Raw genomic sequence first — 16321 nt, forward strand, 5'->3', positions numbered from 1 at the left:
TATGACAGCCCCACGATCCATAAACATATATTGACCAATAGGTTGGTGGGCTTAAAACCACCCATGATATCAACGAGCTCGTACATCATATAATAACTTGTTACATTCATTTAGTACCATTTTCATGTTCATGACTTAGCACATCTCTTGAACATTCATGATCTTTCATATCTAATACATAACAATGGTATATGTGTTATGTTTTCATCAATAAACATACTAACAAAATACATATATGTTGGAAACTAAATTTCAGTGATTTGACAAACTAAACTTCGAACTTATTTGAATAACTGATCAAAGGCAAACGAGCTTAACTGACTAAAATCTTACAACTGTTAGTTGTCATTTAGCTGAAGATTAATGCGTACCAGCTAAAATCTTATCCACGTCGAACTGATCAGTTGAAGTGAAATCTAACTGACTGATCAGTTGGGAACTGATCAGTTGAAACAATCAGTTATGAGTTTTCTAGCAGAGTTTCCTTCAGCTGATCTCTCAGTTGTACACATCATCAGTTGAGAACGACAACCGACAAATAGTACAACAGACTCCAACTAGTAGTGGAACGCCGCATTTCAGAGATTGCAGCGTACGAATGTCAGAGAATATTGACGTGGCAATCAACGGATATAAAGATTCAAATGCTATTTAATATTACCGTTGAGAGAGAAGCCTATAAATAGGTGAAAAGGGCAGCTGAGAAACAGAACACGAACTACTATTCTATTGAAGCTTGCTGTTACTCTGCTAAAATCACCACTCGTATTTGAATATCAAGAGCTCACTCTTATCAGATTTATCAGTAGCAATCAAGGCTATATTTACGAGCTTGTTAGAACTTTGAAATCTTTGTTTAGATTCATACAGTTGCGTTATATTCAGTCACACACTGTAAAAGTTTTTGTGAACTAAGAGTTTCAGTTTGGCAGTGTTAAGTCCAAACTGAAGTGGGTCAGTACAACGTGTGTATTCAATCAAAATCTTTTAGTGAAAATCTTATCTTCGTGATAGAAGGGATGACGTAGGAGTTATTCTATTCTCAGAACATCCAAAAACAAATCATGTGCTTTTTATTTCAGTTACTATCAGTTATTTTATCTTTCAGTCAGTTTAGTTCCGCAACTGTTTTTCAGTTAAACTGATTGTTATCGATTGACGAGATACCGAGTGTCATTTGTCTCTAAACTGAACCCATTCTTCGAAAAGAATATATAATTCGTGAGTGTTTATTCAACCCTCCTTCTAAACACTTATCACCTACTAACCGATCCTTTCAAGTGTTATTACAGCTGTTGTATCTCGTCTCAGAATATTTCTACTCAAACTATTCATTATGTCTTCCTTCAAAAAGAACCCAATGTTTTCCAGAGAAGTCTTCGATGATTGGAAAATCAGGATGCAGGCTCACTTAGCTGCACAAAACGATGAATGTGGTACGTCATCACTGATGGACCAATGAAGATTCTGAAAGCCAACACAGCAGTTGCAATCACCGATGAGGCACCTCATAGAATTGAAAAGCCCAGAGATGAATGGACAGCTGAAGTGTGGGGACCCGGACGCTAATCATCGTTGGGATTTAATTATCATTTCTGATAAACAGGGTCTAAAAATTTTTCTTTTTAAATATAAATGCGGAAGGTAATGGAATTTAAATAATATACATATCTGTATAAACCTACATTCCAGTATAAATGTACAACACTGTACAACCTGAATCTAAGGTTCAAATACTTATTCCAAGTATTAAAATCAAATCTACAATAAGTCCGGAATCACCACGCTAACTCGTCTTCTCTCGTCGTCTTCTCGACCCTGATCCTGCCCCACCTGTTGTCATGCACACATACAAAACAAGACAACAGCCGGATAACTCCGGTGAGAATAAATCCCAGTATAAAACATGGTAAACATGCATATACACATAATGATTCATGGAACATGCTGTCATGAATAAAAGCAAAGGAAATAGTAATAGATTTCATCATCTATGAACTCTAATCTAACTAAACATGCAATTCAAATCAGATAAACATGCATGTAAATAGTCTAAATCATGAAACATGCTGTCATGACTGAAAGTAATAACAATAGGTTCCATAGTCTATGAAACCAATTCATCTACGCATGCTGTTCTAATCAAATCATGTCTAGACTTGACTCAACTATAACTCTAAGGATCCCGGGGTGAATAAGACGTCACTGGCTGTCACCTACCCAACCACTCAGGGTGACTGTACGTCTTATTCCTAGACTTCGGTCCGAGCTGTATCGACGGCTGGCAATAGGAGTAATGGCTACTCCTAAGTTGAGATACACCGAACGTCTAGAAGTCTGACAATGGCTGTCAAGACTTTCCTATCTTAAATGCAATGAATAACAATCTGTAAACAAAGCATAATCATATTCATAACTGGATATCACAATTATCTTACATGCTTGAATACAATTTTATAATCAAAGCATAATCAGGTAACAATATAAACAATAATCTAGTATGTTTTATTGGGAAACTCAAATTAATCTAATTTGAGTTATGCTTCCCGAATATCACATGAATTATACCTTTATCGTCCCGATCTGACGATGACGAAGACCTGTATTCAAATCTGTCCATCTCGAATCTGAAATGACAATATCGAATACACTGTGTCAATGAATAACTCAATACACAATCTGTTCTGATCAATACTCAACTCAGTACATATTCTGATCAATATCTGAACAAGATACAATCTGATTCATATCAACGAATATCACGATTAAATCTAAATCATAACTGAATCTGATTAATTTAAATCAACTGATGTTTCGACGGCATAACAATACTGTCTCGACAATCCCGTCAGTCTAAACATCACAGATATAATATCAGACTTCGTAATCAATAACAATACCAGTCATAATCTCAATAAAAATACAATTCTGCTATGAAATATCAGTCAAATCGACTCCAAAAATCATAACAAATACATAACCAGTCTATTCTGAAATCTGACTTCAATTCTATAATGTCTACGGTAGCAGAAACGCCATATCTGAATCATATTCAATTCTGAAAATATCATAAATTCAAATCTTGTCTAAATGTAACAAAACTTACGTCCAGTTGTAGCCTGCGTTGATAGGAACACAGTACCGAAGTCGGATTCAAAATCTGACGGACGGATCGTTCGCAAATTTCCAAATTCCCACGTCAAAACCTTTTCTTCAATTTCCTTTCTTCCTTTCTGAAGAATTTTGCATGATTTGTATATATATGTATATATATATATATATATACACGTTGCACAATAAGACCAAATGGCATGATTTCCTTTTGCATGCCTCGCGATCGAGCGGTTAAAAATTACCGCTCAGGCGCGACAGTTTCTACTGAGATGTTCAGCCGACCATCTCCTGGCGCTCGGGCGGTAATATTCTACCGCTCGGGCGCCAAACATTCTGTCCAAAAAAATAACATTGGCGCTCGGGCGGTTCTTTTCTACCGCTCGGGCGCGAGATGTTCGGTCCAACATCTTGGTGTAAAATGCACCAACGCCCGGCTTCGTCCTTGAGCTCCTATAACCTCAATTCTGTCAATTAATCACTGTCTGATTGTATCAATTAAATCTCGGGCATTACATTTCTCCCCCTCTTAAATCTGAGTTCGTCCTCGAACTCATAAGTAATCAATTCAAATATAAGAGAAGAAATGTATAATAGAGTTTAACATCCAAACTCCTCTCTTAATGAATCCATTCTGAAATCTCTTTCTTGTATCAATCTATGATTTCAATTCTAGAATAAAACTTCATAAAGTATACTATTCTAATACTTCTTAAACTAATTCTGACATAATCAATCTTGCCATGTTGGTTATACAACATCCGTATAAACCAATCACAGTTCATAACAAAACAATACTAGCAGTTGTTATCAAACCTGTTAATCCAATCAAGGACATATGAAATCTTCAGTTTCAAATACCAAGCATCATCATCCGATGTTGGTTTCTTTAATCTGTCCATTCTGAAGTCTTGATAACTATTGTCATGCAATAAGTCATATAGTGACAATAAATCATAACAACTAGTGCTAACATCCAGCACTAAAGCTGTACCAAAATCTTCCAATATCTGGATAACACATTCTGACTATCTGTCAATTTGTAAAACAATCTAAGAGAAAACTCATGATATACTCTGTCACAAGTACACAATCAATCAAAATCACAATATGACATAATATACTGTGGCATTCTGATTTTTCTGACCACTTCTCTGACATCAATCTGTGTCATTTGGTTATGTTTGTACGTTATCTGGTACAAACTATTAGATATAGATTGAACAATCTGTCAATCTTAATCATATCATATCACAATCTGTAGAAAATGGCAGTAATGTCATTACGAAAGTCATATAAATGTACTCCCATTTCTATTTAGAAATGTACAATTATGTAATAATCTTCTGATTTCTATCTTTCTGCTTATTCTGTTAGCGATTCAGACCTATCAGTATGATTTCTGCCAACATTTCAGTATAAATTCTGCCATAACTGATCTAATCTGTCTATACCAAAACTGTCTGTTCGAATATCATACATTCACAATCATCAGAATGAAAACTGAACCCACTACTGTGCATTTCTGACACTATCTGTGCTTCCAGATTCGAAATATTCTGTATAAACAATCAGTTAATAATATGAAATAAAGAAGAAATACCTACCTGGTATTCGGCTCTGACTACAGATATCAAATTCTGTTATATAATTCTGAAATATTCTGATATCACATTTCTGAACTGTTGCAACTCTCAACTGTTTACAATATTCTGTATCAAACATACATGCAAACCACAGTACTATCCATCAGATTCGAAATAAAAACAACCTATACAGATCTAGTGAGTTTAAGAAAACTCATAAAACAGCGATTTCTGGCAATACTGATAATTCTGACTACTGATCAATCTTCACAGTGCCCAAATCATCTGCCATATCTCATCTGCAAATAGAATATGCTCCCAAAAAATATAAGATGTCTCAAATACTGATTTAGAACAATAACAATACGCAAGTAGATATAACATAATAAGAGAATAAGAAAATCTGCAAAACTCAGCAATTCTGACTTTCTGACATTTCTGTTAATCCTGATATATCTGACTTTTCTGAAATTTCTGATCATTCTGACATCGATATCATGCTCTGTCACTGATCCTAATCTCAACTGTAACAAAATCAATCTGTATACAACTTCAGATAACACATATTCTGAATACAATCTGTTTCAAGCAAGATTCTTATTTGAACAATTTCTGTATACAATCATCACAGTTCTCAGAATATTCAATACAATCTTCAGATATTCTATTCAATTAATCAGATACTGCAACTATATCAGAATCTCATAGATATAACAAGTATAGAATAATCATAACATCTCTGAATATACTGACACATATCAAAGAGTATCACTAAATCAGATGTACTCCTGGTCGATACTCTTCTACTAATCTTTCAATTCATTCTGTATCATTCTGTACATTCAATGTTATTCTGTGCTTAATTCTAAAACAGCACTCAATATCTGATCTGAAATCAATTCTGAAATCTATCTTTCTGATATTAAGTAAATCTGAAATCTTGTCTAGGCAAACATCAGCCAATTCATACATCATTAGCACATCTGCCAATGCTATGCTCGATTTCAGTAGGTCTACTGAATACATAGGGATGCAATCTGCTCCCTTCTGTATTAATCGAGTCATATACAATACAGATATCCAAGGAATTCCAAATCTAGAATCCTTATCGTGGTATCTCCACTGATTAGTCATCTCTGGTCTGACTCTTACCATTTCTGGACAAATTCTACAATCTGTCTGTACTTGTTCAGCATATACATACCAATAATGCGTTCAAATCAGAAACACAAGTACATCATAATCTATCTCAATATTATTCTCATCTTACTGTAATATACAATATATACAGAAATCTCTTATATCAACATTTCCTTCACAAGCAAGGACATCATTACTACAGTACATACAAACCCCACAGATACATCATATGTCAATGCAATTAATTCAAGGATAATCTTAAGGAATGCATTAGTATATAACAATACATATGCAATCTAATCATAAAAAATAGTACCTGTTGTGGATTCTGGGTCTGTTTCTCAATTAAATGTTGTTCCCTAAGATCTTCGGGACCATCTCTGGGGACAAACTTTAGCAAAATGCCCCAGCTGTTTACATCTATTGCATCTACCAAGCACTCCTTTGCATTGCTCTGAGGAATGTCTCCCTCCGCAAGTCCTACAATAGACATCAGTATGAATAGGACTGGAACAACTTGAGCTAGAGGAACCACTTCCCATCTTCTTGAATGGCTTCTTTTGAGCTTTCAGCAAATCTTGCTTTCCACTCGTGCTGCCACGCTCAATTCGAAGAGGGGATTGCTGTGTCTGAGGTGGCTTCACACACAACCTTGTCAATTGTCTAATCAGACTCGCCTCCGCTCTTTTTGCTCTACTCAGGATGTCAGAAAAATGGTAAGGTCGTTGCAAATTCATGAATGCAACTACCTCCGAATTCAACCCTCTGATGAACTGATTCACTACAGCTTCATCATTTCCAGCTATCTGAGGAGCAAAATGCAATAGAGTAGAGAATTTAGCAATATATTCATCAATATTCAACTGACCTTGGCTCAAATTCTCAAACTCTGATTTCTTGTCCTCTCGGTACGAAGCTGAGAAAAATCTTCGATAGAATTCAGTTCTAAATATTTCCCACGACACTACTGTACCTCTCTGTGCCCACATTCTTCTACTGGTAATCCACCAACTCCTGGCGGTTTCTCGTAACTGATAAGGCACCATTTTAACTCTCTGTTCATCTGTACAATCGAGTAAATCGAACAAAATTTCTATGTCATCAAACCAATTCTGACAATATTTAGATGTCTCGGTACCACTCAGAATCGGCGGCTGTAATAATTCAAATTCTTTCATCCTTTCTTCTAGCTGAACTTCTGATGCATCTAGCTGTTCAGACGAAGTATTACCCCTTTCTGGAAATCTCCGAGACGGTATATCTGAATGTCAAACAAATCAATATACAGTCTGTATAATCTGTCTCAGCCCTCCTCTGATCATATACCTCTGATTCAGACTCGGTTCTGATTCAGTCTTGGTACTTACATGCTGTAATCAACTCAGATAACAAACAACATGTAGTAGGGAAAGCAATAAATCATGCTAGCACACACAATGTAAGTCAACATTGAAATAAATCTCATGCTAGCAATCACATGCAAGGAAATAAAATTCAATCTACCCCGCTCATTCTCTTCTATCTCAATCTAAAGGATCTATCGCTCTGATACCACCTGTTGTGGATTCTGGACGCTAATCATCTTCTTAATCATCGTTGGGATTTAATTATCATTTCTGATAAACAGGGTCTAAAAATTTTTCTTTTTAAATATAAATGCGGAAGGTAATGGAATCTAAATAATATACATATCTGTATAAACCTACATTCCAGTATAAATGTACAACACTGTACAACCTGAATCTAAGGTTCAAATACTTATTCCAAGTATTAAAATCAAATCTACAATAAGTCCGGAATCACCACGCTAACTCGTCTTCTCTCGTCGTCTTCTCGACCCTGATCCTGCCCCACCTGTTGTCATGCACACATACAAAACAAGACAACAGCCGGATAACTCCGGTGAGAATAAATCCCAGTATAAAACATGGTAAACATGCATATACACATAATGATTCATGGAACATGCTGTCATGAATAAAAGCAAAGGAAATAGTAATAGATTTCATCATCTATGAACTCTAATCTAACTAAACATGCAATTCAAATCAGATAAACATGCATGTAAATAGTCTAAATCATGAAACATGTTGTCATGACTGAAAGTAATAACAATAGGTTCCATAGTCTATGAAACCAATTCATCTACGCATGATGTTCTAATCAAATCATGTCTAGACTTGACTCAACTATAACTCTAGGGATCCTGGGGTGAATAAGACGTCACTGGCTGTCACCTACCCAACAACTCGGGGTGATTGTACGTCTTATTCCTAGACTTCGGTCCGAGCTGTATCGACGGCTGGCAATAGGAGTAATGGCTACTCCTAAGTTGAGATACACCGAACGTCTAGAAGTCTGACAATGGCTGTCAAGACTTTCCTATCTTAAATGCAATGAATAACAATCTGTAAACAAAGCATAATCATATTTATAACTGGATATCACAATTATCTTACATGCTCGAATACAATTTTATAATCAAAGCATAATCAGGTAACAATATAAACAATAAGCTAGTATGTTTTATTGGGAAACTCAAATTAATCTAATTTGAGTTATGCTTCCCGAATATCACATGAATTATACCTTTATCGTCCCGATCTGACGATGACGAAGACCTGTATTCAAATCTGTCCATCTCGAATCTGAAATGACAATATCGAATACACTGTGTCAATGAATAACTCAATACACAATCTGTTCTGATCAATACTCAACTCAGTACATAATCTGATCAATATCTGAACAAGATACAATCTGATTCATATCAACGAATATCACGATTAAATCTAAATCATAACTGAATCTGATTAATTTAAATCAACTGATGTTTCGACGGCATAAAAATACTGTCTCGACAACCCCGTCAGTCTAAACATCACATATATAATATCAGACTTCGTAATCAATAACAATACCAGTCATAATCTCAATAAAAATACAATTCTGCTATGAAATATCAGTCAAATCGACTCCAAAAATCATAACAAATACATAATCAGTCTATTCTGAAATTTGACTTCAATTCTATAATGTCTACGGTAGCAGAAACATCATATCTGAATCATATTCAATTCTGACAATATCATAAATTCAAATCTTGTCTAAACGTAACAAAACTTACGTCCAGTTGTAGCCTGCGTTGATAGGAACACAGTACCGAAGTCGGATTCAAAATCTGACGGACGGATCGTTCGCAAATTTCCAAATTCCCACGTCAAAACCTTTTCTTCAATTTCCTTTCTTCCTTTCTGAAGAATTTTGCATGATTTGTATATATATGTATATATATATATATACACGTTGCACAATAAGACCAAATGGCACGATTTACTTTTGCATGCCTCGCGCTCGAGCGGTTAAAAATTACCGCTCGGGCGCGACAGTTTCTACTGAGATGTTCAGCCGACCATCTCCTGGCGCTCGGGCGGTAATATTCTACCGCTCGGGCGCCAAACATTCTGTCCAAAAAAATAACATAGGCGCTCGGGCGGTTCTTTTCTACCGCTCGGGCGCGAGATGTTCGGTCCAACATCTTGGTGTAAAATGCACCAACGCCCGGCTTCGTCCTTGAGCTCCTATAACCTCAATTCTGTCAATTAATCACTGTCTGATTGTATCAATTAAATCTCGGGCATTACATGAAGACAAAATAAAAGCAAATTTGGATAATGTGGCAAAGGATATACTGTGCAAAACGCTGGATAAAATAACTTTCAGCAAGATCAAAATGTGTAAGACATCCAAAGAAATTTGGGAAAAGCTGATCCAGCTTTGTGAAGGAAATGAACAAACCAAAGAGAATAAAGTTTTTGTTTCTGTTCAGAAGTTTGACAATATCAAGATGAGAACTGGAGAATCGATGCATGAGTATGATGAAAGAGTCAGCTGTATCATCAATGAACTAAATGCACTTAGAAAAGTGTATACCAACAAAGAAGTTGCATTAAAATAGATCAGAGGTATTCCCAAGGAGTGGGATGTTAAGACCATGGCAATGAGGGAGTCCAAGGATCTAAATAAGGTTGAGCTTCATGACCTATTTACTGATCTAAAAGCCTATGAGTTTGAGCTGCAAACTCGAGAAGAGAACCCTCTACTCCAGCAGTCACAACTGCCTTAGCTGCTGTAAGAACAGAACCAACTGGTTCATCGAGAAGGTTGCTGATCAACTGAACAATGACGCTATGTCATTGTTCATCAAAAAATTTGGAAGATTTATGGGGAAAAATCAAGGGAACTTCCAAAAGCATTATCAGAGAAACAATTCTAAAGAGGAATCAAACGCGTGCTACAACTGTGGAAAACCCGGTCACTTCATTGCTGACTGTCCCAAACCTAAGAAGGACAGTCAAGGCTCGACTAAAAAAAATAAGAAGTCATATGAGCACAAGAGGAGACCCAAGGATAATAAGAAGTCTTTCAGGAAGAAGCATGAGGTGCTCTTAGCTGAAGAGAGTAAATCAAAATGAGCAGAAACAGACAGAGAAGAGTCAGAGCCAGAAACCTCATGCAGTTCCAGTGATGGTGAAGAGGAAGTGAATTGTCTAATGGCTGGTGATACAGAAATGGAGTCAAGCAGTCAACAGGTATTTGACTTTAGCTCAACTGATTTCACTAGAGAAGAACTCATTTCAACTCTTCATGACATGGTTAGTGAGTACCACAAGCTTGTCTTATCTTTTGAAAAGGCCAGAGCAAAGAAAAATTATCCCATAGACAATAAAACTAAAACTGATGAATCAGTTGATGTGTTGAGTCTAAAAAGGGAGATTGCTGAGCTCAATGCTGAAAGAAGCAGGAATCAAATCAATGATTCAGAAGTTGATGCTTGAAAATTCAAAGCAAACTGAGCTTATTCAGGCTTGGAACAAATCATCTGCTGCATTAACTGATATACAGAACTCACAGAAATCAATTACTGATAAAACTGGTTTAGGGTTCAGTAACCAAGATGAAATTTCTTCCGATGATACTCGACCAAAACTGAATATGGATAAAGGGAAATACATTCACCTTGTCAAATCAGTTGTGGTACAAGAACAAAATGAGCCAAGTAAACTGATTGAACAGCCTACTGAAAGTACGAACAAGGCTAGAAGATATGGTATTGGTTATAGCCCAAAATTTTTAACTGACTCACGTAGTCAGTCGAAAAAAAGATTCAGCAGGAATTATTCAAATGGCTACTCCAATTAATATAACAACAAGCCAGTTCAGAAAAAAATATCGGCTGAACAATCAGTTGAACAAAGCAAAATCACATGTTGTCTCATCTGCACACCATACACCAAGCACACACAAATCGAGAAAGACCATCTGGAATACAGCAACTGGACAGTCAGTTAGACTGATCCAACTCTGGATTCCTAAAAGACTAATCAATTTTGGACCCAAATAGAAAAGGGTACCAAAATTATATCTTGTGTGTGATTGCAAGTAACATGTACAAGCAAAAAATCAATATGGTAATTGGATAGTGGATAGTGGATGCTCACGACACATGACGGGAGATGCAAACTTGTTATCTCAACTGATCAAGTACACTGGACCAAACATCAGTTTCAGAGATAATTTCAAAGGTAAAACTGTGGGTAAGGGTAAGTTTATCCATGATAACTTTATCATTAATGATGTTTTACTAGTTGAGAATCTCAAGTATAATCTGATTAGCATCAGTCAGTTATGCAATAATGGATTCTCAGTTCAGTTTGACAAACATCCTTGTTCAGTCAGAGACGCAACTAATGAGGTCATACTAACTGCAAACGGTGTGGAAGCACTTACAAAGTCAGTTGAAATGATCAACCTTATGCACCAGTATGTTTTATTGCTTCAAAATCTTTTAAAAACTGGTTGTGGCATAAGAGATTAAACCACCTGAACTTTAAATCTATTGCATATCTGAGTAATCACGATCTTGTCACTGGTTTGCCCAAAATAGATTTTACCAAAGATAAAATTTGCTCAGCATGTCAGTTTGGTAAACAAGTTAAATCTTCTTTTAAAAACAAGGGTCGTAAATCTTCTTCTCGATGCTTAGAGATGTTACATATGGATCTATTTGGTCTAATACCAGTCATGAGCTTAGGGGGAATGAAATACACCTTGGTGATTGTAAATGATTTTTCAAGATTTACTTGGGTTATTTTTCTCAAATCCAAAGACCAAACTGCTGCACAACTGATCAAGCTTTTCAAAAGATTATTAAACGATAAGTCAGTTGGAATTGATAGAATCAGATCCGATCGAGGAACTGAATTCATCAATCAAATTCTTTCAATTTTTTTATAAACTATCACACTAGTGTCCATAGGTTGGATTATTCCATGATATAGTATACCTATCAAACTCTATTTTAATTATGAGCATAATTATCATTAGTCACGTTAAGCATAAAAGAAAGGTGCTACAGTTGTCCAGTTGAACAACTTGGTTTTTCCCACTTCAACCATGTCCACCTGTTGGACTCTTTCCTGTATCAATAGATGACAGATTTGAACTGCAAGTCCTTGAGATATATTCTCTTTTTATGGCTTGTATATAACCGGAGGGAAGCGTCACTTTCTCGAAATGTTTGGTGAAAAATCGGATGTCGGGCGAGGCACTGCTCGAGTTTTATTTTTAGATATCATCAGATCGCTCACACTTTCTTGAATTTGATAATGACATATTTGTCGAGCCTCTTGTTCACGTTCTTGATGTTGCTCATCGGAAAAATTAAGATCGTAGCCTTCGACATTGATTGAAAGAAAATTGTAATGCTTAAACTCGGGGTGGCATGATGATCTCACACTTTTCTTTGCCACATGTACGACTTGATCCGACTCTAATTATTTGCATAAATATGGAATTGAAGTAATTATGAAAATAAATCAACAATTATCTTTGGCCTTCGCTCATTTCTGGGATGCATCGAACAATACTCTGAAACCATTTTGAGGGAATTCTTCGACTATGCTTTAATAGAAAATGGGGAAATCCTCTGCACTGTTCAGGGAAAGAACCTTCGTGTTACCCAGAAGATATTCGCTGATTTGTTTAAGCTATCAGTCGCTGGAATCACCGACTTTACTAATCTGCCAAATGGCAACGCTGAGCTTTGAAGAAGTAACTTCATACTCTTTGACTCTCCTATTTCTTCTCCAACTTGTCAGAAACGATATCTGAAGATTGATTTCAAACTGATGGCTGATACAGTGACAAAGAGAATTCTAGCCAATACTGACGCGTTTAACAAAAGTATAAGAATCTAACTAGAAGAGAGGACAAAAAAATCGAGACATGAGTCCAAATAAAGTAAAATAATATCAGAAATTTTAGTTGAATTGAAAAAAAAAAAAAATTCTTCATCTAAGTTGGAACTGAGTTGAGTTGTGACTTGTGAGTCAAAATTTAGTTATTAATGACAAAAACCATTTACAATTAAAAATGTCGATAAAAATCGGATTAAATGTAAAAAAATTAATTTTATCAAATTATTTCGGGTTAAATTGTATAACCTACGCTGTGCGTGTAATCTGCACAACGTGTCTCTTTCTCACCCTCTCTCTCTTACAGCAATTCCATTTTCTTTACTGTCGTTTGCTTTCTGAAAAACTAAAATAAAATAGAAATTTAATTGAACCATCCCACAGTTCGAAGAATCCCACCGCATCGATCGCAAATCGATTTCCTACTTTGCTGTCGGTTCTGGGGACAATTTTGAGGTTATAATCGATTTCTTCACAAATTGATTCGATTTATTGGCTTTTGACTCTGTGTGCGCCTGCGAATCTGAGTAAAAAAATTATAATTTTATTTAATAAAACGCGGATTAATTTTATTGTTTTTTTTCCTTGGTTTTGTTGTCAGGATTTGATGCTGAACAGGGTTCATTTATCTGGAGCTCTTTTGCATTACATGAAATAGTTGTATTTTTTTTCTATTTTTATTTTTTCAATTTTTGTTGAGATGTTTTTGGGGAGGAGAACAATACCACTGCTTTTGTATCTTTTTACAGATAATGAATGTAATATTTGCAGCTTGTATTATTTATGTGGGCGTGATTTTTATTTTTCCTCGAACTTAGCATGCAAAGGGGCAATCATTCAGAAGTGGTACACAAATTGATGCAAAGTGTACACAATTCCACTGTTGCTGTCCTTCCTTCGGGCTGTATGAGAGCATTGTTGCTCTATCGTTTTATCTGACTTAATGTTTGTGCGTGCATGGTTTTTTTTTGGTTCCTTGTATCTACTAGTATTTTGAGCATTTGAAACGTTTTATTGATATGCTGCCACTCGTTAGTTGCACTCACCCACTTTACTAATGATGGATGTGTATTCAGTTCGACTCATTTCTTTTTATATTTATTTATGGCATGTATGTTTGACTTTCTATCTGAATTTGTAACTGCAAAATGTGGGAAATTTTGTAGACTAAGGTTGGATTGGGTGAGTTCGGGTCCTTGATCATCTGGCATTTGCAGGAGGGCGTTTTGGTGTGGCTTAAGTATTTATGGAGAGCTTAGCACAGTTGGAGGTGTTGTGTGAAAGGCTCTACAATTCACAAGACTCAACAGAGCGAATTCATGCTGAGAATACACTGAAATGCTTTTCTACGAATGTTGATTACATTTCACAATGTCAGTATATTCTGGACAATGCTTTGACGCCTTATGCATTGATGTTGGCTAGTTCAAGCTTGTTGAAACAAGTGACTGAGCACAGTCTCTCCTTGCAGCTACGCCTTGATATCCGTAATACACTATTTATCTTACAGTTTGTCTTATCGAGCCAAGAAACTTGTTGCACTTTTGCGCTACCCACGATTCTTAATTGAGTCTAATTGAAGTTCATTAGCATGTTTTCATGAACGAAATTGCGTATCTGTGAGTTTCGTTAGTTTCATTATACTTGACACCCAATTAGTTCAAAGCATAACCTTGTTATCATTGAAGTTTTAAGTTGTGTTTGTTGTTTGGTTTTTATAATCTTTGTTGCATCTGAATTCACTGGATTTTTACTTCTCTGAAGGAAATTACCTAATAAGCTACCTAGCAAACAGAGGTCCTGAGCTGCAGTCCTTTGTGGTCGGATCTTTAGTGCAGCTTTTATGTCGTCTCACCAAATTTGGATGGTTTGATGAAGATAGATTTAGAGATGTAGCAAAAGAATCAATCAACTTTTTAAGCCAGGTAGTTTGTTTCCTCATATTATGTAGCTATCTTATATTCAACTAAGATTTCTTTTTGCATGTCATTACTTTTTTAAGCATCTTGATATCTATAACTTAGTGTTGATATGTACCGTCCTAATAGTTGAAGTAAACTCATAAATCATGTTGTTGACGAGATTCCTTAATCTATCAATTTACTCTTTCGAGCTATATTAATCTAATTAAAAAAATGCAATAATCAAATGTTCTTGCAGTATTTAACAATTGCAATCACACTAACGAACAGTGAAATTTTCTAGCTTTCGATTTTCGGTCTATGACTATCAACATGTATGAAACCTTATATGTCTATGCAAGTTGTAGATCCATGAATTATGTTATTCTATCATGTTATAATACAAGAAAAGAAAGAATGAGTTTAGGGGTTAGGACCCCCCCCCCCCCAAAAAAAAAAAAAAAAATCCTGTGACGAAATAAAATTCAATCATGACATAGATGTCTAAGAGGTAGGTTCCCCTCAATTCTAACTAAACCCCCCCCCCCCCCCCCAAAAAAAAAAAAAAAATCCTGTGACGAAATAAAATTCAATCATGACATAGATGTCTAAGAGGTAGGTTCCCCTCAATTCTAACTAAAAGAAAGAAAATAATCATAAAAGATAAAAACGAGTGTGCGGTTTTTGTTCCCTCTTCACTTCACGACTCGTCCCTTCTTTCACATTCCCAAATTTCGTTCCTTTGCGGCTGATGATTGTGGCGGATCCTTCTTACTCCTACTGCTGGTTGTACCTTCTTCTTCTAGGTTTTCCCCCTCTTTTTATACGCACATTAGAGTCCACAACTTTCGTCCTTCCACCCAAAAAGATCCGTGGAGATTTTGTCCATCTTCGCCTCGCGCTGGGCGGTTAAAAAATTGAACTCCCTAGCGCTACTTGTTTTAGTCTATCCCTGTCCTTTCTTTTGTTTTGCAGGCGGTATTTTTTGACCGCCTTAGCGTGACATGTTCTATCCCAGGCTTAGGACTTACGTCAATTCGTGCTGGGGCCGTATTTTTCTGTGGTTCTAGCACAACCTCTGCTGCCCAGTTTTCACTCCACCTTGAGTTTGTCTTTTTGCCACTTTTACCTATAAAACAATCAATTCAAGTAAGTAGTGTCCCATATACACAATGAAATGAATGAACAAAATATGGACTTGACACGACAAAACCATGCAACGGACTCAAAACGACGTACTCAGACACGTAAAATCGACATCTATCGGGAATACCCATTCCTTTCCCATCTCGTCATCACACACCAGTATATGGCTTACTTCCAATTT

At 36.1% G+C, this 16321-nt stretch overlaps 1 protein-coding gene across 7 annotated transcripts in view; it reads left to right on the top strand.

Annotated features, from left to right (window-relative positions):
• Positions 1-13364: 13364 nt before the first annotated feature.
• Positions 13365-16321, top strand: part of LOC140810641 (uncharacterized) — a 32799-nt gene continuing 29842 nt past the window's right edge. Inside the window, exons 1-4 of one of the 7 annotated variants that reach the window (XM_073168496.1) lie at positions 13365-13549; positions 13695-14042; positions 14311-14580; positions 14858-15018. In XM_073168496.1, coding sequence (XP_073024597.1) covers positions 14340-14580; positions 14858-15018 — 402 coding nt within the window. In that variant the 5' untranslated portion in view covers positions 13365-13549; positions 13695-14042; positions 14311-14339. Of the gene's footprint in view, positions 13550-13694; positions 14581-14857; positions 15019-16321 lie in introns of all 7 variants that reach the window. The other 6 variants (XM_073168499.1, XM_073168498.1, XM_073168500.1 and 3 more) reach the window with 6 other exon arrangements.

The sequence above is a fragment of the Primulina eburnea genome, chromosome 13 (genome assembly GCF_022965805.1).
Source record: "Primulina eburnea isolate SZY01 chromosome 13, ASM2296580v1, whole genome shotgun sequence".
NCBI classification, from domain to species: domain Eukaryota; kingdom Viridiplantae; phylum Streptophyta; class Magnoliopsida; order Lamiales; family Gesneriaceae; genus Primulina; species Primulina eburnea.